Source organism: Serinus canaria, chromosome 1, assembly GCF_022539315.1.
Source record: "Serinus canaria isolate serCan28SL12 chromosome 1, serCan2020, whole genome shotgun sequence".
In the NCBI taxonomy this organism is placed as follows: domain Eukaryota; kingdom Metazoa; phylum Chordata; class Aves; order Passeriformes; family Fringillidae; genus Serinus; species Serinus canaria.
This window is the reverse complement of record NC_066313.1, coordinates 40,181,372-40,209,119: the sequence shown is the minus strand read 5'-3', so window position 1 is coordinate 40,209,119 and position 27,748 is coordinate 40,181,372. Positions and strand designations below refer to the sequence as shown.

The 27,748-nt window shown below is 40.1% G+C and overlaps 1 protein-coding gene across 4 annotated transcripts in view; it reads left to right on the top strand.

Annotated features, from left to right (window-relative positions):
- Positions 1-27,748, top strand: part of PDGFD (platelet derived growth factor D) — a 138,952-nt gene that overhangs the window by 58,680 nt on the left and 52,524 nt on the right. The window contains exons 2-4 of one of the 4 annotated variants that reach the window (XM_050976268.1): positions 20,477-20,663; positions 24,684-24,864; positions 25,533-25,574. In XM_050976268.1, the coding sequence (XP_050832225.1) occupies positions 20,477-20,663; positions 24,684-24,864; positions 25,533-25,574 (410 nt within the window). Of the gene's footprint in view, positions 1-20,458; positions 20,664-24,683; positions 24,865-25,532; positions 25,575-27,748 lie in introns of all 4 variants that reach the window. The other 3 variants (XM_050976266.1, XM_050976277.1, XM_050976271.1) reach the window with 3 other exon arrangements.

Here is a 27,748-nt window from a genome sequence, read left to right as displayed (position 1 = left end):
CAAATAAAAACCTCCTCCCCTCATAGTAATTGACATCTTTATTGCTTGTTTGCTTCTACTACTGCGGTTTTAAGACATTGTCTAGATTGCACAAAATTTCACAATGTTGCCACCAGAACTGTGAGTTTGGTTATTTGTTCTAACCCTCTTCTTTACCCAATATTGTGATTGGCTTTTTTTGTTAATTTGACCCTTCATTTTTTCTAAACGTGGGTTCCCTATGAAGGATACATTAAAAGTACCTATACAAAAAGATCAGACAATCCTGTTTTAGCAACCTCTCCTTCTGTACACATTGACCTTTTCCATCAACAGAACAACTGTTGACACACATGTTCCTTCCAATGCTTAGGATCCAAAGTGGAATAAATTGATACAGTTGCTAATCTATTTTTCTGCCCTTCTGATATGTGAAAGTTTTGATACTGTCAAAGCAGCAAGTAGGAGAAGTGGTTGGGTTCCAAAATGAATTGTGACAAGTAATGATCCTCATACCTGTCCAACACTCACATATGCTGTCACACTGGATGAAACTGAAGTAGAGATGTTGTCTGCTTTGCTAGATAATTCCTGGGAAAGGACAGCATTAGAAATGAATGCAGCTTGAAACTACTTTCTCTGCATTCCTTTTCAATCCTTTATTTTGCCGATTTGAAAGATACTTTGGATGCCATGTGCAGTCCCTGAGATGTGGTTCTCAGAATCCATCATTGACACAGAATTTGGAGAATTAAATTCATGCCTGAATTTAGTGAAAAAAGAATGCCGTTACTTTTTTGATGTAGTTTTAATTAGTTTTGTTCATTATCCCTGGAGGCATCTAGAAGAAATCAGATTCATGAGCACATATATTCCATCCTGCTGCTGGATTCAAGCTGGGAGACTCCTGTGTGTTGAGTTGTTAATATTTCCCTGTAAGTAGCCAAGTGCCATATCTCTTTCCCATATGCAGGTATCAGTTATCACAAATATTTGTGTCTGCCAGGTTGTTCCTCTTACATGTTCTCACGCTGCTTTTCTCTGGCCACAATTACATCTGTGCCATAACTTTTATTTTCTTCTTAAAAACGTTATCGTAGAGGTGTTACCACCATTTCTAATTGCCCCAGCCTTGGCCAGCAGCAACCCCATCTGATTTGGGGTTTCCAGGGATTGGCTCTGCCAGACATGGGGGAAGCATCTGGCAGCTTGTCACAGAAGCCACACCTGCTACCAAAACCTGGCCATGCAAAATCCAATGCAGCATTTTGTCAGTTAACTCCTGATCTCTGGTGTTTGCATTTGAGGTTAAGAAAGGGCAATTTTGGCATTATCTGGTTTCCACAGATCTCTCTGATCCTTTTTAATAGGTGACTCAGTCTGAAACTAAGAGTGGGGCTGTCCTTGGGAAATGCTCACCATGAACCCTTGAAGGTCAGGTGCTTGCTGTTCCTGTTACTCTGCTCATTCTGCCAGTGTTTTACTGCATGACCTTGAAGGGATCAGTGAAGTGCTGCAGCCATAGCATCTTTGGGGCTTCTTTGCTAGAGTGGTCTTTAGAATGCTGCCAAATGCTGTGAAGTAAAATTAATAAGGAGAAAGGCAAAGAAAGCAGAATGTCTTAGTATAATTGAACTCAGAAGTTGAGCAAGCAAGAGGGAGGCAGTAGGAAACCAACCTTCATTCATTCTTCTGTGCAGAGCCATTGTTTCTAATGTAATACATTTTGACTGGGGGCTATAGCCTGTATGCTATGTGCTATAGCCTGTATGCCTGTATGCTGTCAAAGTTAAAATGGATGTTCATGATGTTCTGTTCTGATTTTATCATTTGTGAACTCTTTGTCTAGCAATAATGTATTTGTTGATTCTTGGATACATATCAATACTTACCTTGTCCCCATTTTTCTCTTCCCTTTTTTTTATTGACACTGTGAGTATAACGTATAGATCATGGATTTAGATAATGATTTGGGTTTGGTGTGATTGGGTTATTGGTTTATTTATTTAATAATTACATAGCTAACTGCAGCCTGTTATCTCACAACTGTTCTGAAATCACCTCTTCAGTGAGGTTTGAAAGAAGGGGATCCCAAATTTTGCTTCCTTTGTCTGTGTCTTTTTCCCTAGCTTCAGCCATGGACTTTCTGAATGAGGGTGGTCCTGTGTGTCCTCAAGACCTGGCTAGATATTACTGTGGTGTCTTTTAGCACCTTTAGGAACAACTAAGAGGCATCAACAATAATTCTCTTCAGACATTGTTGAGTTTCTTTTTCCCAGTAGTATTTGCCAGTTCTTGTATCAGTGATGCATATAAAACACAGAGAAATAATGCTGCTCTGAGCTTTGGTTATGACTAGATTGTTCTCTGTAGAAATTCTTCCTCTTTGGGGATTATTTATCTTAGTACTCCATAAACCTTGTTGTCACAGAAATATATTCAATCCCAAATGTAAACTTTTATTTCTGGAAATTCGGTATTGTGCAAAGACTTTGCTGAAGCAAATAGTGCAGGAGAGAGTGCATCAGATTCAGATCTTGGGTCCCTAGTCAGTTCTGAGTCTCTTTCTGTAATGTAATTGCAGTATCTAGACATAAAAAATGTCACTGAAAGTGTTGCAGGAAAGCCTGATTGTTATAAGAAAAATGTTCTAAATTATTTGAATCCAGTCACAAATACATGTAAGAGTACAGTAGGCATAGGATTTTCACATTGTGGTGATGAAGTTAAGAAGACCAAAATAGTGTTGCCCATAGTTTCTTTTTAGCAGAAATGAATGAGTATTGCATAAAACAATTGCATTCTGAAGAGGAGAAAGTTCTTCTTACATGGTGCATAATTGCATAATGCTTATGCAAAATCAGTAATTTTTTATATTATGAATTCTGTCCACTGCTTCTCTTCTCTTTAATTTCTTTGCCTGTATTCCGTGTATTTTTTAAAGAAAGGTTTGGAAGTTTTTAAAATAAATGCTGATATTAATATGTGTTTTTCACAACCACTTTCTAGTGGTAAATTATTCACAAAAATTAAAAAAAAAAGGTGAAATAAAAGTTACTGATGTAAAGCTGTAGTGTTTTTCCTTTACAGGTTTAGGAAAAGGTCTGTTGAGAAAACACATCTTTCTAAATAATAATTGAATCTTTTTATTCCAGATCAGATGTCACTTTAAAAGGGAAACGTTAGCATTTTTTCTTCCTTTTTTTACTCTAACTACTTTTGCACTGCTTTTACCATAAATACAGCCCCATTTTTCACTCTTTTCCTTTCAAAAGAATCAAAGTCAAGAGTCGATTGCATCTATACTGTTGCCATGGCTGACATGCAATTTCTTTTTCTTCAATATTTTAAGCATGTGCTGCAACCCCTGAATGGACGCAGATTATTGAACAACAGTAAGATAATACACAGAAATCTTCAATCTCTCATTGTGTTGAAAATATATGCCTTTTTCTGCCTTTATTATTCTGCTGGGATATATTCAGTTCCTTTGATGTTTCAATATTAGAAGCTATAGCTCTTTCAGGTAACGTTAAACAGAAGTGATATTTCTGTTGAAATCTTGATGGTTGGCAGAATTCTCTCACTAATATGTGAACCAGCTGAAGGGACCTTGTACACCTTAATCTGATTCTCATACTAAAACACTTGGGTCCAGAGAATATGAGGTGTGTAGTGATTGGATTTTAAATGTGTTTTGGTCAAGGTTTTGGGTTTGGCTTTGAATTTTTTTCCTTGTTTTTTTGATCTGTCAAATTCCCTGAGGAGTTTTTGCATTGACTGTAGTAGCATTTGAACAGGGCACATAGGGGTCTGACAAACATGGTTACCTTGCCAAGGAGTTGTTTTCCTTGATCTGTTTAACCAAGCATTGATTTTGCTCCCCCATGTGCTCTGAATGCACTTCAGAATTAAAGCCTGCTTTTATTAGCAGTTTTTAAGGCAGGGAGCAGTGTGATGCCTTCCTGAGCATCTTTAGAGAGCAGCAGCATCACAGCGCCTAGAAGAGCTTTGCAATCTATGTGTGTTAATTACTGCTAAAAATTCTTACAACAAAGTAGGCATGATTCTACTTGCAAGTTTTGCTAAAAAATGGAGTCCAGCCCTGACATCTCATTGGCATGCAGTAAGGAAGTCAGTGGTTTAAGTCAGGAGTGGTTTAGCTCTTCTCCATTTTCCTCAAGGTTTTCACTTCCAGGAGAAAAGCTCTGGTCCCAGTGGTCTGGAGAGTGTGCTTCATCTGCCCTTCCTGCACTTAGCAGTCTGGCATGAGAAGAAGGGACATCTTAAAAAATCCACTTAATAAACCTCACCAGTGGGACTCGGACACAAACACAGAGAGGATCAATGAAAATCTTGTGTGCCCGAAGGCATTTTGATTTTTTTTTTTTTTAAGCCAATTCAATTAGTCTAACTAAAAATGTTAATTTTTCTTGGGAACTTCCTTTTCTACCCTCAGACCACATAGTTTTTCTACTGGCAAGTGATGGGCATATAAAAAGTAATGGATGTGATTATGACTTGATTTTTATGTGTTCTTCTCTTACTTGTCATTGTTGCACTTACCTCGTTTTTGTGCTCCATCTCCAGTTCTTTTCCCATCCTGCCAGTTGTCATCACGGCAGCTTTTGCAGAAGGGTTTTATGTAACCATGTGGTGCCTAGCTCAGGAAACACCTTGAATCCTGAGTACTAGAGGTTGCTGCCATGATGCATTTTAAGAGCGACAGCCATGTCATGGAGAGACATCTTGTCACTGAAGGTGTCCCCGGGCAGATGTGGCATTCTCCTCTGCCAGACCAGGAGGAAGGCTTCCAGGAAGCTGTGGGCACATCTGTCCTGCATTGTACACTGCACAGCAGGACCCAGCCTGGTGTTTTCTCTGGAGTATTGTGGATCTGTGGTTTAGTTAGGTGTGAAACCTTCTGTAGCCCTTACTATGGTCAAAGGGGAAAGCAGATTGAGAAATGTGTTGCCTGTCATCCTGACCAATGATGTACAAGCAGTCTGCTGGGGTTTCTTGTGTGATTGCAAAAGGAAGGGAGGGAGGAGATGGAAGGCTCACACAGCAGATGATGTGATTGATCAACATGTTAACTAGTGTAGCAAAATCCCATCTGTTTATATGGTTTACATCTTTCCCAGCTATGAAGCAGGGATGAGGAGAAAAGAAGCACAGAAACAAAGTCCATCATAAATGAAAAATTGGAGCCCAGTCCTTTTACTGATGAAACTAGCACAGTTTCAAGAAGAATAAGATCGTGTCTTAAGAAGGAGTCTACATGAACATTCACTAATACTACCCTCCCCAAATTCTCCTTGGCAAGAAAATGGAGCTTTTTCTCTCCCAATCTCTATTTTTTGTTCAAAATGTGGTTAAGCCACTGGGTGTCTTCTGCAATAATCAAACGGAATCTAGAATAAAGGATATTATAACAAGGGAGCCTTTCATAACTAATTGCTACTCAGTTGTGGTTAGAGTTTTTCAGTTTCTGTCTGCTTGGTTTCTCTTATTCCTGGCAATGGAAGTGAGTGGGATAGTAAAATATACTGAGTTCCACACCTATTCTGATAATTGCATTTCTTCCTGTTAAAATATGACGACACTTAAAAAATTATTGATGCTGCGAGCAGATTCTATGGAGTAACAGCGCCATGTCTGCCTCGCTTCTTTCCGTAGTTTTTGCAAAAGAAGTAGCTGAAGTGGCTTTAATTCTGAATGAAGCAATGTTTATGGTTTCTTTAATCACTGTTTACTTTCAGTAAGAGAGCTTTTTCAAGTAATGGGAGTAAAATATATTCTTCTCTCAATCTCTCTAAACATTAAGAATGCTATGTAGAAAACTGTTATAATTTAATCATAGATGTACTCATCTAGGGGGAGAAAAAATCACCAGAGGCATGCATGCAGAAATGTCTTAGCTGTGTATGCAGATTCTCAAAAAAAGGTCTGTGAATGTATAATTCTGCATGCACAGAAATTCAGAGTATCAACATTTTGCCTTCTGTCACAGTATGAGTGCTCCATGGCATGCCTGATAAAAAGCTTTTGTGATCTGCCAGAAAATAACTGTGATCTCTTACAAACACAGAATCAGGGGGAATTTGTACCCAGTCAGTCTTTAAGATCTCCTGGATGTGGGCTGGGGCAGAAGGTGGAAAGTAAAGACCTGCAGAAGGTGTGATGCTCACAGATATCTAAGAAAAGAGGTGGCAAGTTTACACTGAAGTTAAGAAATACAATTCTGCCAGAATTGTACAACAAATGTGATGCCCAAGTGGTATTTTTGGATCTTATCACAATTTGGAGTACAAATAATAAGAGTAATGACAAATGTATTGGTTCTCCCTATAAAGTAATCCAGTATCCAGTCTCCCTGAATTGCAAATTTTGTCTGAATCCCAAGGTAATTTAGATTGCTTTGATGATGTCTCTTCAGCACATGGCCTTGTAGGACTTCAGTCTTTTTCCCATTCTGTTTGTCAACACCTGCCATAACAGAGCCTTGGTCTTAGTCTGCAGGAAGTTACTATGTATTAACAATATTTCTGCTACTACCATGATGCTAATAATTTATAGCTCTAACATGTCTCATATCTTTTCCAGCAGCCAAGAACACTCCCTTCTCTTATCTGCCACTGTTTAATTTAGAGAGTAATACTTTCTTTCATGTTCTCCCACTAACCTTAGATATTTATGGTAGCATCAGGTGCCTTGACAGTCTTTGTGTCCTGCTCCTTAATTTCAGAGAGACGAGACAGTCTTCTGGCTTCCCCATAATCAGCCATGTGTTATGTTCTGGTAGAAAGCTGTTCTCTGCAAAACTTTTTCTCTCCAACAGTTGGTGCAGTTTGTGAGCTCTTGTCTTTTTGGAGGAGAAAGAAGTTGATCCCTACATCAATTCTATTCATTCTCATTTAAGAAAATAAATCCCTGCTTTTTAAAATTGTTCTTTTCATTGTTTATCTTTTTCAAACCTGTAGTTGGCTTGAGTTGTTTTTTTTTTCTGTTAATATTTCTTTTTGAAAAGTAGTGTTGGCAGTGGACTTTTTTGAAACCACCTCCTCCAAAAATTTTTTTTTTTTTGAGCTCTTGGATTCAGCTCTTGGATTTCTTCATTAATTGTTATAGTACATAAAGACTGATAATTCTGCATCTTGACAAAACAGCAACATGTATTTGGAGAATGTGAGGAACTCAGCACATATATAATTGATTACTAGGCTTTTAATGATTAGTTAGCATTTCTTTTAGGACTTGCTTTTTAAAAGCAGTCTTTTATAGCCATATGGAAATATTTCAGATAATTAAAGAGAGGGAGGAAAAAAGTCCCTAAAGTATCATATACAGGAATCTGGCATTGACAGAATTTTAGGTGAATTTTGAAATAAGGTCCTGAAAGTGTCTATGTGTTTACATCAGTAACAGACATTACATTAGTTTTTAAACATCCACAAATGGTATAGCATCTGAGTGTTTTTATAAGTGGTAAACTGTGTATTTCAATGTCAAATTCCTTTTTCAAAATCTGTGTTTTAGCTCTGTGCAGTAGTGGCAATTTTGTTCAAAAGGTGTGACCAGGAAAGGAAAAAAACATGACAGAAACAATTGCCTGGGTGAAAGCTCCATTTGGGTCACACGAGCAATACTGGTTTCTACTGGTTGAGGAGGTGACATTCTCCCAAATCTCATGGCAGTCCCCAGTGCATGAGACTTTCAAGGGTGCCTGACTTGCTGATCCCAGCAAATTCTAACAGCACTAAAGGTGTAGAAAGAGTGAATGAAAATCACAAATTTTGCTGAATTTAGCTATTACATTTATGTACAGAAGATAATTTGGAAATGACCAAAAAAAATCCTGATATATTAATATTTGTGTAGAAACAAATGCAGATGTTTTCCTTTGAATCAAACAACTCAGTCCATGTTGATATAATTAGGAATCTCCCCCAACTCAACCTGCAGATTAAAAAAAACATGGATAAGTTCTTCAACTCTGTTTAATAGATCAGAGAGGCACACCTTGAATTTTCCCTATGAGCCAATTTAGTTCAATTTGTTGTGAGTTCAGTGTATCATAGCACTGGGCACTTACCGCTGCTGGTTCTGCTCAGATTAAAGTTTTCTCTTCCTCTTTTCACCTCCTGCTTTGGTCAGATCCTCAGCTGGTGTAAATAGCTGTGATCACTGTAGGGATGCTGCTGATTTACACAAGCAGGTGGTCTGGTTCCAGGCTGTCTTACTATGAAAATGGATTTGGTGAGCAAGCTTCTTTTGCAAATGTCTTAGCCGAGTTTATTAACATCTTAGTATGCCTCAGACAAGCAAGGTTTTTTTAATAGTGTTTTCATTATAGTTCTTAGGAGAATGTTATGTTTATTCTTTCTTTATTACTTAAAGGCTGCATTGGAGAAACAAATTGTCCATTGAGATGGGTTTAGTGGGGCATTTGTTTTGTTCTTGACAGAATGGTTCTCTGCATCCATTAAAAAGTAGGAAGAAAAAAGAAAGGCATTTTATTTAAAGGTTTATGTATGAAATAACCAAGTAAATGTATATGTGGCTAGACTTGAACTGATGGGGGGGGACCACCAGTCCCTTAATTAAAGTGAATGAATCAGGGAAAACTCTCAGCCTTTACCTTGCAGCTGTGTAGCAGAAAACCCTCAGCTGGTGAGAAGCTGGGGTTCTGCTGGGCTTTTAGGGTTTCTGGATGCTTTTTGGGGAATGCCACCACCTTCTGCCAGTGCATGCCAGGACTGACCCTTGCTGCTCCTGTGCAGGGAGGGAGGGAAGGAGAGAGAGAGGGAGGATTGCCTTCTCCTTGGCAAGTATGTGCTGCACAAATCATGGTAGTGTTTGTATATGTCAGTGTGAGCTTAAAAAACTCCTACAGAGCTGTAAGTTAGAGAAGTGCATGGATGTGGGCAGCCTGTGCCATTGCATACTCCCTCCTGTCCATAGCCAGTGATGCCCTTGGGGAGCGCAGTGGGAACAATGGCTCTGAAACACTGCCCCTCGTTTTGGGCAATGAAGTGGCAAAGACTGGGCTGGGAAATCTGCTGTGTGGGAAGGAGGTGGTGTGAAATGTCTTGCTGTGATTCCACCAGTGCTCTTGGAGCCTCTCTTAGCTGGTGCCTGCTCCCCTCCCGTTCCGCTGTAGTCAAGTCCAGCATCTCACTGGTCCTTGCAGCTGCCCAGTGCCTCTGTGAGCAGAGAGGAGAAATGGTTAATTGTGGAGTGTATCAGTGTCTGTAACAACTCATGAGGTTTGCCAGGTGGGAACTTCGTTTTAGTAGCAAATGAGAAGTGAAGGTCTGAGAAGAATGGAGCTGTTGTCAGATGGGGAGCACCATGAAAATGCATAAAATGAACCACTTTTAATAAAGTAAATCAGTACATAGGCCAGCAAATGATAGGACAGTAGTAGCACATACTTAAACTTCTCAAACCTGATTTTAGTAACATGCAATGAAGCTGTCATTTACCAAAGTTGTCAGTTACTTAATTATAGTTTATAGTAGATGTTATTTAAGGTTGTACTTGTGTTATTTTCTTATTTACAGTCTAAACTATAAAAGGACCCAGAACATTTCACCCCAGGTAATCCAAAAATGGTTGCTGCTATGTAATCTAGAATGTCTGCCGTAAAGTAGGACTTCTGAAGTCTCTAAATCAAGAAAGGTTTAAAATTTCATCCTTTGACGGACTGTTCTTCAATGGCTTCCATAGAAAAGACTGAGATAAATTAAGGATGAATAAATGAAACAGGCTGGAAGTTCAAATAATAAAAAAGTGGTCTCTGGAATTCTTGCCAATAAATTGAAATCAGAAAAATACAATTTTGACACCAAATTTGTCATTAATCCAGCTTTCATATTTGTTCGTCCAAGATGAATTTTCTTTTTTCTTTCTTGTGTCAAACACATGAACAAAAACATTTTTCTCACATAGTATATTACATTGCTATTGTAAGTAGAGATGTTTTTTTTTGTATTACTGGACTGTAATTCTGGATGCCAAAAAAACATGCAAAGCCAATTGAGTAGAAGCCATTTGTTTGGGTAGTCCAAAGAGTGCCAAGGTATCCTTATGCATTTCAAACCTTAGTTTGAAAAGCAGTTTTTGCAGGAAATGGTGCAGTATGTCCCTGTCTCCCTTCAATAGCTCTGATACAGGGTGTTAATGAAATTATGTGAGAGTACTGTATTTACTGGACTTTCTCAGCCTTTTTATCTCCGTTACATAAGCCTCTTATCTGGCTCCTCTTTGGCCAAACAGCTGCTTGGAGCTGTGTTTAATACTCAGCACACAGCTGTGCCCTCTGAACGGACAGGACCTCAGCACATGGTGTTCACCCAGATGTGCAACATCAGTATCAGCATGGAATTGGGGTGACAAAGGAGTGAAATAGTGCCCTTTAACCTCCCTGTCTAAAACAGATGGAGGTTAGACCTTCTCACCTGCAGGCTGCAAGCCTCGGTGGCTTGGTGTTGATCTCTTGGGTTTCACATGCTCTTGGGTTTTACATGCTCTCAGGGACCTATCCCTGGTCATGTCTCAGCCAAGCATCCAAGTCCTACCTGCTGTGCTGGCACATGCATGCCACCACTGTGTGCATCTCTCTTTTTTTTGCTGTGCAATCTACGTCAGGAAGTGTAAAGCAGGACCTGAGCTTACTCCCTTAAATCCTCTGCCTTGATATCTACAGGCATTTCTCCTCGCTATTATGCGTTCAGCTATGTGGGGGCAAACTGGGCTTGGTCGGTTCACCATGTTTCTCTGGATCCTTTAATGTGAAGGGGTGCTGGTGGTGTCTGCTGAGGCTCAAGTCTGAACCTGAAAGCTGGAGGAGTGAAATGTGTCCCTTTGTGTTCCTGCTGGTGAGATCTGTAGCCGAAGCTGGCTGAATTTTTCATTGTAACCGCTGCATTCTTCTTTTAGTCAAACATTTCACTGAATCCGCAGTCAAAGGATGACTTTGAAGTTTGGCTTTGTCTCCAGTGCGATTGCACGGGGGACTCCAGCTTTCCATTTAAAAGTGAGAGTTCATTGAAGGTCTATGAAAATGAAGGATTATTTAATTACATCCTGATTTGCCAATGGTATACTCAGCCCTGCTCAGAACATAAAGATACATAATGTCTGCTCCCCGTGGAGTCTTAGCAAAGTCCTGGTTATCATTTCCTCCACTCAGGTTTCATTGTGTTTTCATCTTCTCACATAGGATCTGTTTTGCCTCTAACTTAACAAACTTTAGAGTAAGTTAGGCTTTTTATTTTTTTCATCAGCATCCCCCCATACAGCCTAGAAGAAATGTTTCCAGTAACTTCCTCTTGGTAATGAGCCAAACAGCTGTTTTTCCAGAAAGGGCTTGGGAAGCTGAGGTGTGTAAATCAAACTTTTAGAGATAGCTCTTTTTCCAGTTTTGGTTTTGGCTTATGGTGGTCAGGATGTGTCTGTACTGGGATGAAAGATGGTTGCTGCCTGTGGTACAGCAGCTCCTGAGCTTGTGGGCTCTGCTGATACACACCAGTATCATCTTCCCAGCCACTGGTTCCTAAATATTGGCAGTGAATGAGCTCTCCTGCACTCCAACCACATGTAGTTTTGTTCCTAGGTGAAGGACTAAGGAAATGTCTAGATGATCCTTTGGTGCAAGATCACAACAATAAAAGAAAGCCACAGCCAAGAATTTTATGTGCCTGGAAGCTTTGTCGAATTGCAGTATCTATCCACATGACAGCTCTGCAGCATTCTGATGCCAAACCTCCAGAGAAAATCCTAAACACTTACAGGAAAGATCCCCCGCACTTTCAAGTTCTCAGTACTTTCAGTATGCATGACTTAAATTACTTTCCAAACTGGGAATTTTGTTTCTCAACATGGGTTTTATCTAAATGATGTAAAGCCACCCCAGTGGCTTTACACTTGTGTTCTGCCTTCATTCCTGGAAAAGATCTCAATGTCTTCTGCACTCCTTGCACCAGTGCTGTGGTTTTCAGTAGAGGAAAACTGAGGCATGGGGGCAAAAATGAGGCTATGGTGTGCTCTGCTCTGATTTGAACTGTCAGAGACTGATGACAGAGTTCCTTGGAGCAGAAAGTAGAAAAGCTGCTGGGTCTTTAATTTTTTGTCTTAATCTTGAGTCCTGGTCCTTGTGCCAAGAACTTCTCCCGCATTTTACCTCCATCCATTCCTTGGAAAGTGGACAAGCCATCTTTGAAGCAATATCCAGAACCTATCCGTCCCTTGAGAGGAGACAGAAGTGGTCTGAATTTTCTTCAGCAAATAGAAGACTCACAACACAGCCTTCTGTTTCCTTGGAGGAGATTAAGCTGTGTCCTGATTTTGAGAATGGAGCTCGTTTTTTAGCTGTTAGGTTACTGTACAAAAAGGAACAGGCTAATAACAATCCTACTTTAATGCAATGAGATTTGCCTTTTTTAAAAAAGATTAAGGTAACTTTACGGTATTAGACATTTAGTGCACCTGCCTTAAAGGGACTGAAGTATCCTCACAAGCTTTTATCTTTGTGCAGTTGGTTGATATATGGACTCTGAGACAAAAAAACCCACGCCCATGGCAAATGGAGTCCAAGGAAAGGATGTCTGTTAGAATACTTTTGCCAGGCTTTCCATTGTAAGAAGTGACCTTTCACTCCCTTTCAGTGAAGATTTTGGATCTTCAGTGCTGACATAGGGGGTAAGGAAACATCACATCAAAAGAGAAAATTGCCTTGATTTGTCTTATGGAACAGATCTCCTTTTACTGCCTAATGTCCCAGCGCGTGACCTCCACTCTGTAATCGCCTATCCATCTGCTACAATATGTTCAACATAAAAGGACTTTCCCCTTTTGATTGGATTTTCTTTTACTTCTATCAGCATTTTTTTTTCTGGAAGAAAGTTCCGTGTCTTGTTCAGATGTAGAAGTGCTTCTAAAACAGTATTTTAGAACAAATTCTCTTGTAAGACTGGAGCTATGCCAGACTTACAAGGCAAAAAGTCTTTGTTTGGTTGTAAAAAACTGAAAAATAATGAAGGGAAAATGGAAAAAGGAATATATTTTTGTCTATATATGAAAATATATTTTCAGGAGAATTTGAAGGAAGCTTCCCATAGAGGTCTACTTTCTTGAAGCCACTGCCCAAACAGGAAAATTCAGTGTCTAAGTTCACAGTTTGGTGCTTCTTTGCAAAACATTCTGAGCCAATGTCCAATGTTGATATTTGTGCTTAAGCAATTGTGTCTCTAATTGGCACCATTTTCTCCAAGGCACTACACAAGTTTTATGTGCCAGCCTTCTTACAAAGATGTTGGCACTCACTGCAAACATCTGCTTCAGTTATCATGTTTCCCTTAAGCTCTTTGCAGCACCAGGAGAACCATTTCCTTCTGTGTTTTTTTCCTCACGGTTTCTCAAGGTTTTATGTGTTTTTATGCTCACAATCACGAGGATATATGCATTAGTCTTACTGCACGTCATTAGAGCTACACATTCTTGATATACACATTTTCTTCTTTCACACCTAATCATGAAATCCCAAGGAAAAAAATACATAAATATGCAATGTTCAGTTTGCTGTTAGTTTAAGAGTCCAACAGAGGTGCATTGCAACACTACTGTCCATCAGGAAAGAACTAACAGTTAGCAAAGTATTTTATATGTTGGCCTAACATATGTTACTTTTCTCAAGACACTTTTGCTTTACTATGAGACATTCAGGATGTTCTTTTGTGTAGAAAAAAATCTCTATCAGGAAGTCAAATAAAAGCAAGTAATGCAAGTCACTGCTAAAAGCAAACTGCTCTGAGTTTGGTATCTTTGTAAACATAATTAAAGAGTTGTTTTCTCAGTATTCATCTATAGAAGTCTGAGCAAGGCCCCCACTGCAGGAGACAAAAGGAGAGCCTTTAGCCCACCAAAATGCAGTCCCATCTGTTCTTCATTTCAGGAGTATTTTTTCAGTTCTGTATGCAAAACGGAGTTATGATGGTGACCATTTCACAGGGAAAATAGTATTATTAAATGGAAATAAACCCATGCTCATTATAGTGAGAACCATAGAGACAGGCTGTCTCTTTGAATTATGTGCCTAGACTTCTTTATCAATTGCTCATTTATTATTCTCATAAGTGGTCTTTGCTGAGGTCATGTTCAACCACAGATTTTGTACCACCAAGACTAGTGGGGTTGCTCTGCAGCAGCAGAACCACAGGCAGACTACTAAACCCACTGTTACCAAATGGATGATGGCTCTGAATTGAATTTTAGATGTCTGGAGTGTTTTCATTCTTTGATACCTTCTGTACTGGTGTTGTGCCCTGGCTAATTTTGTTTCTTTCAACTAAAGCTCAATTTTGTTACTTTTGTAAATCCTCTATGGATATATTCTCCTAGCAAAGATCGGCACACAGCTCAGGGACTTGGAGTGAGCTGATTACCTGTGAGGTCTGGACTTAGCTGAACATGCACAGAGCATCTTTTGATATTACCTCTGTGACAGAACAGGTCGTGCTTTAGATTTGAACTGTAACGTTGCTTGGAGTATCTTTCATGCTTCTGATAAAAAGAAGAGGCCTGTTAATAAGAGAAGGAGCAGGTACCTGGAGCTTTTTCTTTGAAGTCCAGTGGCAAACCAGCCAAGCTGATAATCTTTCATCAGCTCTCGTGGGATTTAGGTTCACATTTTAATTGCTCATTTGCTGGGTGGTAAGTAACATGTTAGGTGGTGTTAAAATGCTGTTCTCTTTTTTTGGGTCTTGATCCAGCAAACTCCTTAAGCATGAGCTTAACTATAAGTTTGTTGTGTCCTTGAAATAAATGGAGTTACTGAAGTTGTGTAAAGCTGAAAGCAACTTGAACTGATGTTTTGGATGGATCCACTGCCTTAATATACTCCTGCGTATACGTCCTTATACCAGATTGGCTCTTTCTCATTTTAGTGCCTCTATAAGAGACAATTTGGATCTTTTAGCCTGTCTGGGAGTGTGCTATACCTGTTTTATCACTGACCATCCCAATCCTTTTGCTCCTTTGGTTTGTCTTCTTGTAGAGCTGCAGGTGAATAGTGATGGGAGCAGAGCTGACTTAGGTGAGTTAGGCCTCTGTCATTAAAAGGACAGAGATGTCTAGGACTGGTACTACCATAAAGGATTAGATTCAGCATTAGAGAGCAGAAGTGTGATGTTGTGTTCACAGTCTATGATTCACTTTATTGTTTATGTTCATTTAAACAAACAAACCCACAAAAAATAAAATAGCAAATCCAAAACCCCCTCTATTTTTAACAAGGAAAATGATCTTACAGTTTTACATCTTCCCAACAAGTTGTGACCAGCTATGGCACACACTATTTTTACAATGAACTCTGTCATCTTATCATCCGATTTACACAGAACCTTATGGATAACAAGATTTCTGCTTATTGCTGGAAGGTGGGGAGTAAAAAAAAGCCAGTGACTGCCTGAACAGGCCACCATAAATACAACTCACTTGGCATTCCTGTCCCTGAGATGAGCTGATTTGTGGTCTGGATTCAAAAGTGTTTTACTGTTCTTTACTTCTCTGTGGATTCAGCTATTTAGATCAGGCTAATTTTCAACTGGAGGAGCTGAAGAGCCATTATTCTCCCTGAAGGTTATCTCATTTGTTTAAAAACTGGTGGCAAACCACTGACTGCTGTATTTTTTTTTTTCTTTTTAAGACAACAGCAGTATGGGAGGAGAGTTATATCTGGAAAATCCCCATGTGCAAAATCCCAAGGTCCTTTCCAGAAATAACAAATACTTTCATATGTAATAAAATGAAGTTCACCATGGTGCTCAGAAGCTCTCTCCTCAGCTGTACCAGAGGATGCACTCGTGAGGTTATGCTCCATGGCATTTCAGAGGGTGTATTTCTTGTTGTAATACATTCAGAGTATGGTATTTTTCCAGCCTCTCTACTGCTGTATCAAAGTTGGTTGGCCAACTTTCCCAAGGGGAAGAAAGACAGAAGCAAACTTAAAAACAAAACAACACCTTAGGAAGTGTTGGAAGTGTTGAAATTCCAGAAACCTTAGAAGGGTGGAGCTAAGTATTCCATATTGTTGGTTAGGTCCTTAGACAAGGTCATTTTCTTAATTCTTCTTCTTTCTAAAGGAATTGACACTTACAGACTCTCCTTGCTGAATATATCACAGAGCAGATGTCAGATTATCTAATATCAGTTAGAAATTGCCTCTTAGGTTGGTTGGGATTTTTAAAATTATTGTTACCCTTGTTTTAGTGAAGGAATTCATTGTCTGTTGAATGATGATGATACAAGCAGACTTCTGTCTGTAGTAATAGGCATGTCATAAGTAGGAGGAGTAGCTTTTAGAGGAAAGTGTTGATATAGTGCTAAAGCTCACAAGGAAGTGCAGGCATCCAGAGAAAACACAGGATGAAATTCATCTTTCTGATTCTTGCTGCTCCTGCAGCATGGCTTCACTGAGAAAGGGAAACATTGGATGCTCGGGGCACCCATAGTGGGGACTGTCTTGAGACAAGGACATTTTCCTGAATATTGAACTGTTCATCCAAGTTCCAACTCTGACACCCAGCTGCACTCCTTGCAGGGGGAGGAGGGCAAACACTTTGGAAAATGCAGTTGCCTTGAGAATTTAAATGGGAGCTCCTCTAATTTGGACACCTGGACTGTCATGTATGCCATTATGTTTAAAATTAGTGGTTGTGAAAGAATTAAGACGGAAAAAAAAAGGAGAGATTAGTTCAGATAAATAAATTATAGAGCAAGCTGCTTCACAATCAGCTCAGACTCTACAGGGAATTGCCTCACCAAAAAGGATGTCTTCCAGATTCCTTCCCATTCATCTTCCTTATGAGATAGTTTTTCTCCCCCAGTGCAAGGATGTGTTTGTGGCTTCTGCCATCTAGAATATCCTCCTTCTGTTTATGGCCTAAATGGCCTTTTTGCCTTGTGACATAGCACCTGCTTTTACTCATTGGGAAATGATTTTATATGCTTTTTAGTAAATGTGACAGGCAGTGCATTATGCACTGTCGTGTTTTATTTACTCCCATAAAGCATTATGGAATACAGTTAGAATGTGACATCCAGGACACGGTGTAGTGCTGCATTGTGTTGTGTTGCAACATGGGCTTTCAGTGCCTTGAAAGATGCACACTGTCTTTGCCTATATCTTTTATTAAGTGTTTTTTAACCCCACTTTTCCCTTGGTGAATGGGTGATTTCTATGAGTTCCCCCAGTGTATCTGATGAGGACAATACTTGTCTTATTTTAGTCTCATAGCTTTGTTGGTACAAAAGGTATGAGAGTTGCTCACATCTCCTCAAGCTGTTTCCCAGATGCTTGATGATTCACGAGGAGCCAACCTCCTGGGATCAACTCTGTGTTGACTGTGTTCTATCTGTGAAATCCTAATGAAAATCACCTTAGAAAATTCTGTGGTGTTTGATTACAGTGCTGGCTACACCACTTCAGGTTGTAATTTAGTGCATGGTGAGGAGGGTGAGAGGGAATCAGGCTGTTTCAGAGCTCCTGAAGAGTCTGCTCCAGCATCAGGTGAAGGTTCTGAAGAGCTTTAGATTTCATCCCATGTGGACTGTAGAAACAGTATTTATGGCCATTCTTATCAAACATATTTTATTCCATAATGGAAAGGGCTTTTCCTCAAAGTGGAATATTTAAATATCCCTTATTTTACTATAGTGAGAATTTTCTGCCCGTGCTTCTCTCCAGCCTTTCCTCTACAATGACTTTATGATTGCTGTGTTGACCATGATAGAAATAACAAGTCACTGTGCTTTGATTTATAAGCTTCATAACACGTGCAGCCCTATTGCTTCATGTACCTGTACAACTTGGATACTGCAGAGCTGTGCCAGCCATGACATTTCAGCACTGGTCTTGGTCAGGTGTGACTGCCTTGCAGGCAGAGCACTGTAGTCTGCGCGATTCAGAGTTCAGTTTAAATGAAAAGCTGTGACAGACCCTCTTCTTGATGTACAAGAGAGAAAGTAGTGTTCAAGCTCAGCTGGTGTTCTGTGTGCACAGATGTTTTGTTTGGGGGTGTATGTATGAGCACATTTCAGAGATAATGTCCCCAGAACTCTAATTTCAGCAGCTGACGACACGAGAGTAAAGCCTGTGCTAGGACTGCCGGGAAGAGGGAGCCTTTCCCTCAGAATCATGAACTGGATTGAATCACACAGTGAAGTGCATGGTGACAGAGGGAAAATGACAATAGTTTGTTGTTTAAGAAAGAAGAGTAATGGACTCTCAGGCACAGGATGAGTTTTGCCATGTTTTACTGCCGTAACTTTTGTTCTGACTTAGGGAATGGTTGTTTTACACTAGTATTTCTTATCATCAAATCTGGTTTATTTTTATCCCTTTTCTTGGATGTTTTTGGATAAAGTCCTGTGAAATAGTGTCCTCTTAGTGTACTGGGTGTTTTCAGAGTTCAGAGGTCCTCAGGATTTCAGTAAGAGCTCAGTAGTGTTGGCTGGACATTTTGTTTCATTCCAAATCAGAGGGAAAAAAAACCCACAGATGTCTTTTTTGGGTTTTTTTTAGAATAAAAGCAAATACAAAACAGACTTCAGCATAGGATGTCCCTGATGAAAATCGTAACAAAACTAATAGGTGGGTGGTCTTTATTTTCACCAAATTGGCACTTTTCCAATGCAAATTGTTTGGTTAAAGCAGAACGAAACAAAACTGACTAGTTCTGTCCTTTTTGAACTAGGGCTATGTTTGCTTAGAAAGGGTGGCTGAGATTGTGAAAGTATCCTAGAAAGATGTCACAATTAGGTCTGTGGAGATAGTTTTATAAGAAACATAGACTTTTTCCTTCTGAGTTTCAGGTTGTTTGTAGGCTAGAATTACTGCGCTGTCAGAAGAGTACAATGAATGGTTAGACAACTGTGCTTTGTTTACAGCTGCATGCAGGGAGGTATTTACAGCCAGGAACCAGTGAAAAGCAAACTGAAAAATAAATGTACTAATCAAAAAGTTTGTACCGTTTTTCTGGATTTCTGAGCATTTATAAAGCAAGCATATTTATTTCATATAAAGAACTTAGAAAAATTTAGTCACACATTAGATTTTATTTTAAAAGTGAAGACTTAGATTAGTGTGTGTGACAGATGGCTGTGGCTGGTTGCTTTGGTTTTGCATTTCCAGCATTCACAGAGTGGCCTACTGGAGATATTTTCCCCCATTTGTTCTTCCTCAGTATCCAGATTCAGGAAAAGGAACCAGTTTTCTATTTCTATTGCTTGCAGTGGAGCTGGAGGTTGATGTGGCATTCAGCAGAGTGGAGTGATGTTCAGTTTAAAATAAAGACACCAGAGTCTGGGTGTTTACATGAAAACAAGTGTCCACATTAATGTAGATCCCCATACATCATGTGGGGAAGGAACACAGGTAGCTGTTCCACAGGTGGAGGCTCAGAGGTGCATGTCTTGACTTGGAACTGAAACCTGCTGTCATCTGAATGTTGCCTCGGATGGAGCCTTCTGATCCTCAGAATTTCCCCATACTAATGTTGTCAATGCACGGAAGAATGGTTGTTTGCAGTTCTTTGATGCAAACTGACCCAAATTCCAGTATCAAACAGCTGGGCAGTGCAAGTGCATGGTGCAAATGAGAAGACATATTGACTTAGAGAGATCTGGGTCTTGATACAGTTCCTGTAATCCTTGGAGCCATGGATTTACAGCAGCAGAGGTTTTACCTCGGTAAAAGTATACTTTAGGAACAATTGAATATTTGCTCAGGCAAAAGTTGTGGAATTTTAATTAAGTAGAGACTTGGCTATTCGTCTTGAAGTTACTGGGTAAAATGGTTGATGGGATAGGATCTGGCCTCATTTACATTGGTGTAAGTACGGAGTAGCTGTTTGAGTAAACGGACCATAGGCAGAATACGGTTCAAACCATATAAATAAAATCAAAACATGACCTTACACATGTTTCTGGGAGGAAATACTTAAGCACAGTAAAGAAATTTAAATTCACCTATATTCACTTCCCTGCAGCCCTACATTGCTGTTTTTGTTTCGAGGGCATTGCTCCCCAGAGCACAAAATTTGGGAAGCAGGACTATTGACATTTTTTATTTCAGTCTGTCTTACTGCATTGTTCTCAAGCTTTTATTAAATTCTGTTTTAAAACCAAAGTGGTGAGAATGAACTTATATAGTCAATAAAAATGTAAAAAAATAATTGTACATTTCTTGTAAAATAAAAGAGTCTATATACTTGAGCTCTGTTGTTCTTACTGTTTAATAGGAGGTTGAATTAAAAGAAAATACACTGTACTTCCTGTTTAATAATAACTGCTCCTAGACCCAACATTTTATAGACTTGAAATGCTAATAATTGTGCTGTGTTATAAACTGTTGTGTTTTTTGCCTTCCTGTAACTGGGACAACATACTAATTTCTACAAGTTGTGACTACTAACAGAGAGCAATCACCTCACAGACTTGTACCGAAAGGAGGAGACCATCAGCGTGGCAGGGAACGGCTGCATCCACAGTCCTCGCTTCCCCAGCAGCTACCCCAGGAACCTCCTGCTGACGTGGCGGCTCCACTCCCCAGAGAGCACCAGGATCCAGCTGGCTTTTGATAATCAGTTTGGGCTGGAGGAACCCGAAAATGAGATCTGCAGGTGAGTGCCATGTGAAAGTTTGCAAAGGGCTTCTTAAGAACATCTTTGAGCTCACTTTGCTTTGCATGAGACTGCAAAGCAAAATCAGGGCATCTCTGGATGGGTTTAGGATGTCCTTGCAAGGATGACAGACCTTTAAGAGACCCTCCCAGCTGAAATTGGTCTTTGATTTCATAAATAAACTGAGCTGTCCTGGACCCGAAGCAGTTTTTTCAGGTTTTAGTCCTACTATAAGGTTTTAAGCACAAGGTACTTGTATGCTCAAATCTAGCTATCTAACAACATAGGTGCGACTTTAATAGGATTTTGTCCTCTGTCACCTCTGTCGCATTTCAGCCAGGCAAGAAACATCTTTTTCAGTAGGTGGAGGGCTCTAGAAGGTAGAGCATTTATATCTAGGTAAGCATTTATACTGGGGTGTGAGGGACAGATAAAAATGTATTGAAAAATAGAATTATGTTCAAATTACTTACTTATCTTTATTTTTATTCTTCACTGGTACAATTCCTTTTAAAACTTTCAAATGTAGGTTCACAAATGTCAGTGTACTGATGCATGCTGATGTATCTGTAAATCTGTTAAAGGCTGCCCACCCATATCCCAGTTGCTTTGGTTCCCCTTTTAGCAAAAGTGACCTTAAGCTCAGCTGATCTAGCTGATTAACCTAGGTGGATAAACTGTTTTGCATTAGTAGAGTACAGAGGTGAACCTTGCCAGCATTCACTAAAACAGTATAAATCCATGTGTTTATATTTCTTTTATTCAGCTCTCTTTTCTGTGGGAGAAAACAGGCTCAGGATTCCCATGCCCTCCAAAAGGCAGATTGCTGTGATGCTTACTTGAAATGCTCAAGTCTCAGCCTCCAACTCTGCATGATCATGTTGTTACTTACACCTTATCTATGCACAGAACTTGGTTGTTAGTGTTTCTGCACACCCAGCCTCTTCTTATCTTATCTTTGTCAATTAATTTGTGTTTGTAGGGCTTGGCATCTCTGCAGGCATTTTACAGGATGGATTTTTTTCCTTATTTTTCTTTGTTACATTTTCTGCATTACTGATAGAGGGAACCCATCAGTAATGCGAAAAATCCTGCAGGTTTGTTTTCCATGTAGCAATAAAAGAATGCAGCCTAAAATTGGCTCTCCTTCCCTGCTCCTTGGCAGGTCTGCTCTGGTGATGTTGGTCCAAGATCAGCAGCAGAGTCAGTAACAACAGTAACCTCCCAGTACCCCAAATGCTTTCCCAGATTCAGAGCCTAATGCACACAGAAGCAGCCTGTTAATATTTACATAGTGGATAAACTGTGGCTGACCTTAAAGCATTGCAACTTTGAAACAGAGGGCTAATTTACTGTGGAAAAAAGATGAAGTATTGTCTGTCAAAAGCCATTGAAGGTGGTGGCTCAGTGAGGGAAAGTCAAGCTGTTCCTGGCATTATGTGCTTGGAGAGCATCTTGGAAGACAGGCTGCTTGCTTTTTCCAGAGCAGCTAATTTAAAATGCAGAGAAAAGCAAAGACCTTCCATCATCCATAGTGCTGGAGAAATATCACATCCTTTTCTGCAGTAAAACTTTCCCTAGAGTTTCTGGAAGACCTTTATTTGGGTAGTATTATTTCCAGAGTGAGGAATTTTTTGGTCAGACAGATTGCGATTTAAGTCTCTTAAATACTATATGCAGTTGGATGTTTTGCTAATGCTCAATATATTTTTCAAAACTAGATCCCTTCTGCAGCTTCAGTCCCTGACAATCCCTAACAATCCCTGCAGTGCTGCTTTAGAGAGACATTCAGGCCTGTCTTAATTGAAATGAATGCCGAGAGCTGAGCTTATGCTTGAAGGCATACTGGACAAGTAATTCAGGACCTCTGCACCTTACCTTGCTTTTATATTTGCTTTTGACCTTAAGCTTTTTTCTCCAGAAACTTCCTAGTGTTTCCTTTCAATTTTTCATTAATGCTAATTTTTATAATTTGCATTCTATTAAGACTGAACTGATTGAAATTCATTCAGGCTGAGGAATGAAAAGGTATATTTTGGCAGAGCTATGTTTCTTCAGAGCTTTGGAAGAAGGAAAGGAAATATTCAAGGTCTTACAGAATGTTCAAGAAGTGCTGTTAGCATTTCCACAGGCACTTGATAAGAGATGATTCTGAAAAGCAATTAAATTACCCAGCCTCTGAGGCTCCCTGGATGCACAGAAGCAACTGAGAATAGACCTACTTCTATGATCGTTGCAGCAAAGCCTCTGTTGTGGAAAGCAGATATAATCCTTGACAGTCCATGGATTTTCCCTGGTTTTGCCTCTTAGTCTGGCTTCTGGCTTCTAAAAGTGGGGAGACCAGTCAGGACAGCTTTCACCAAAGCTTGCAAGGTTATCTCCTGCTGAACACCACAACCCCTTGTGTTGCAATAGGAATTCACAGTTCTGTGCTTCCCAGGGGACTGGGGTGGATTCTTGGGAGTTCTGCTGGGTACGACATCCATTGCCACCCGTCAGTGGGACCTTGGGATGGTGGAGGGAGATTGAGACAAGTTTACCTCTGCCTGGAACTAAATTTTGGTGTGCTTCAGAAAAGGAATATTTCAGCAGAGTTTGGGCAGATTTAAGTGGTCATTGTGGATCTGTTATTTTCTGTTCCGTGCAATTTGGGGTTGGTGAATATAAAAGCAGCAGAGCTGATTTTCTCAAACCACATAGTACTTTTGGGTTTTTTTCTCATGGGCTCTCAGCAGAAAAAGAAAAGCAGGTCTGTTATTTACAGAGCTATTCAGCTCCCACAACTGGGCAGGGAGGAGGGTACTTGCCCAGGGACTTGGGGGTGGGAAGCAGTGCATTGCTAACAAGAATCACTCAACAGTCCTGAACTCCTTCTTTGGAGGGAGCAGATGCTTTGATAATAGAAAACATTCCTGGTAAAGACCTCCAGAGTTATAAGGCTTAACTGTACTGTGAGGATGGCACTCAAACTGCCCGTCTTGTCATCACCTCTGCCTCACTGGCAGCAATGTGTGGGGCCTAATTCTGGCTCCAAAGATATTGAGAGACATTTTGCCATAGATTTAGTAAAAGCAGAACTTCATTCTCTGTCCCCTTTATTCTCCAGCTCAAAACCTGTACTCATTTATTTATTTATTTATATGGTCATTTATACCCAAGCGGGCAAACGCAGAGGCTGGAGCAGTGAATTCGTCCACTGTGTCACTTCATCCCTGGAGTTTGGTGCCTTCTGCTCCTGGCAGCACCCTCTTAGGGCTCAGGGACCACTGCTGTGGCAGGGGTGCCTGGCCAAGATGTGACATTTCACAGAACAAGATGTGCTGTTGCATTTTCCCTGGTGACAGCACGCACATGAGCTCCCTACTGCAGCACGTAGAGCGGCAGCATGCTTTCCTGTTTGAAGGCTCAACATAAATCTTTCCCTACCAGCTACAGGAGCAATATGCCACCTACAAGGAAGGTCCAGAAAAGCACCTTTCAGTCAGTATCATGCACTGCCCTGTGTCCCTCCAGCATCTCCCTTTGCTCCTGGCACAGTGGCTGCCCCTCTCTAGCCCTCTGACCGACTGAGCAGGCGGGCACCTCTGGCTGCTGCTGCTGCAGGGAGTTGGGTGACCACCAGAAAGTGCACAAATGCTTGCAGCTGCTCAGGTTGGGCAGCTTGCCTAAATAATATTTTATCAGGTCTCTAAATTATTTACCCACCACATGAAACACAATGTGTATGCTTACTGTATACTAAGCACATGCAAGTGCCTCTTATTGTTATTTTAACGTGGTAGCAAATACTGTCATGTTCCAGGAGCACAGAAATCAGTCATTTGAGCACTCAGGCAGTAGCTTGCAGCTTAGTGTATTTAGTGGCACACAAACTTGTCCACCATTTGTAATATTTAGTCTGGTGTTTTGGAGTGGAGAACAGGGGACAGATGTCTTTGTGTCTCCAGCTGTGCTCCTGTCAATTTGCAAGCACCTTCTGTAACCAGAGTCAGAAGAAACTAATTCTTCATACTCTTTCAGGTATGATTTTGTGGAAGTGGAAGATGTGTCAGAGACCAGTACAGTTATTCGAGGACGATGGTGTGGACACAAGGAAGTACCTCCGAGAATCACATCAAGGACAAATCACATAAAGATAACCTTCAAATCCGATGACTACTTTGTTGCTAAACCTGGGTTCAAGATATGTTACTCTCTTGTGGTAAGTCTCCCAGGGGTAGTAGGGGTGAGAGACAGCTTGCAGTGTAAAAGAGCATCAGTTCTTGAAGACTGGATGGTGTAGCTAAATGTGGGATCAAAACACTAAATCACTGAAAGTAATTTTATTCCAGCAACTGCATTAATGCAGATCAAAGTATTTTTGACATCGTGTCATTAAATATAAAATAAAGTCAAGTTCAGTTCAAGACTTACTCTAATTACATGTTTCAGAAGCACTAACACTTTCTACACTAAAGCTGCACTGCCACTGCCTTGAGAGATGCTGCAGAAATAGCAAAGAAATGGCTGCTCTGTGAACCCCTTTTTCTTGTTCATCTGAGGTCAGATAAAAAAACCTTGAGGGGTTATGGCTGTGATTCTCTGCTAAAGAATAGTTTATCATGCATTCAATAAAAGTCTGCATGCAAGACTGTGTGCTAAGGCTCAGACTGTATTTTTAATCAGATATCAACATACTTCTGTATATGCAGAAGCATTAGTAGTGTATCGTGCCGTTTCAATGAGATGAAAATATATTTTTTGTTTGTTTGTTTTTATTTTGGTTTTGCTTTTAAGGAGCAGGAATGCTCAGTACACTTAAGTAGATTTTGATACAAATATGTATTCCTTTGTATTGCCCTGATTAATAATATAATGCTTTTGGTGCAGTGTAGCTCGAAAGAGGCAGATTTTGCAAACACTCAGGAAATGGTAAGCAATAATTTATTATACTGTCATCATTGTATTTTCCTATCCATCACACTTCTTATTCCCTTTTTATTAAATCCACTGTCCTTTAACAAGAATAAGAAAGCCTGGAATAGCAGTACTGTTGTAACAGGAAAGATTAATTGTTTGAGTCATTTCACTTCCACTTCTTGGCTTTGCATGCATGTATGCCTGTGTATGCTAAAAAAGTCCTTAAACAGCACATTGTCAAGACAGAGCAAAGCTATAAAGATTTTGCTCCCTTGTATTTAAATTGTTAGGCTTCTAGTGGAGTAAGGCATTAAATTGTAAGTACATCCTTAGCTCTAATTTGAAGATAATCTACTAAAACTCAAATTCAGGCAGAACAGTCTATGAAAGACCACTGGGCATAAAAATGAGAGTGAAGCAGCAGCCTTTCTTTATACTGTTTGTATTTCAGCACAGCCACAGAAACCCTGCTGCATTTAGCAAGTTTTATTCCAGAGAATATACAGATTGTCTGTTAGTATTCGGCTTTCCAGAAAATGAATGTTATCACTCATAAGACACAGGACTCTGTGCACTAGAAAGCTCAGAAAAGACTATTGTATTTATCTAATTTCAAAATGAGAGAGTAAACTGAGAATTTGCAATCTAGCAAATCTATTTACAAGAATAATCTCTAAGTGCACCCTCTGAATGGAATACTGTTTTATTTCAGAGAAGAGCCCTGGTGATTGGTGGTATTGGTGAGATGGGGGCTGATTTTCAGTTAACTGCTCTTCAGATTCCGAACCATACAACCTAAAAGTGGAGGAATAATTCTGAGCAGAGTCAGGCCTTATTCCACAGTCCCCACAGCTGCCTAGAGCGCAGTTCAGAGATCTCCTGAGCACTGCTGACCCCTGAAGGTTGGACTCGCTGTGTGTTTCTAGTCAGTAGACCAGGGAGCATTAATGAAGCATGCAAAAAAAAAACCATGGTATTTTCTATGAGATAAAATTAAGGACCTTTACATTGTCTTGTTTTCTTTCCCTTTATAACCTTCTCCAACAAAGTCCTGCTTCTCGGAACATGATGCACAAAATGTGCACAAATCTCCTAATTCCTGTGCTTTTTCAGATCTGCATGGTAGTTGTTTATTTGTATACCAGACTGATAATTTCCAGAGAAAATAAGTGATTTGGAATTTATTGATCAGCTCCATCTTCTGTGCATCGTGCCAGAACGACTGGGTGAATTTCTCACAGTTACTCATGCAGCCAAGCAGCCTTGCAGCCTGACTCTTTGGCCTCTCATTAATAAATCTTCAAGGAAGTCAGTGGAGTTCACTACATTTGATGCAGATCAAGCATTTACTTAGGTCAGCACTCTACATGAGGCACAAATAAGGCACCAGAGTGCTTAGTAGAAACATCCTTCACTATCTTTGTATACTTGTGTTTTTCTATTAACTGCACATTTCAGTACCATTTAGAGAAACAAAAGGGGATTATTTTTCTAGAGAAGACATAAATTAGACTTGTAGCACTTGCATTGCATTTGCCTTTGTGAAACAAGGTATAGGAGTTAAACACCCCATGTAGGATGAAAGGGCTCAATGGGATTAGAACTCAGACTGATTCTGGAAAATTAGACCAAAAAGATTCAGGGATGGTCTTTAACAGCGTAAGGTTGAAAACTATATGGATACATGTAAATATTTAACTGTCCCGATATAAGATAAGGCACAAGGGACAGGGGAGAAAAATCTGTGAAATAAAGTCTGACCATCTAATTACAGCATTTAGCAACTTTTGTTTGCCAAGGCTGTCTCCCTCCACCTTCCTCCTCCACCTCCTCTTCCCTTACCCTCTGTGTCTCGGCACCTCTGCCTCTGCTCTCCCCTCTGTGGGTCTGAGGGACTCAGAAGACTGGAAGGGGAGCAGTGATGGTGATCTTGAAGGCACAGGACAGGTCCTGCATGCTGCTGCCTGCTGCCTGTCCCAGATCTGCTCTTCCCTCAAAAAGTTGTAGCCCTCCCTGGAGTGGGAGGGCTACCTCCTGACTCCAGGAGGTTGTTAGTGAGTTGTGTGTGTCCCACTTCCCTCGCTGACCTCAAGTTGCCTAAGAGTCAGAAGTGTCCTAAAAGTGTCCTAAAAAAGAGTCAAAAGTGTCCCTCTGGAATAAGTCTCTCCTCCTGTGTGCTGGTTGCA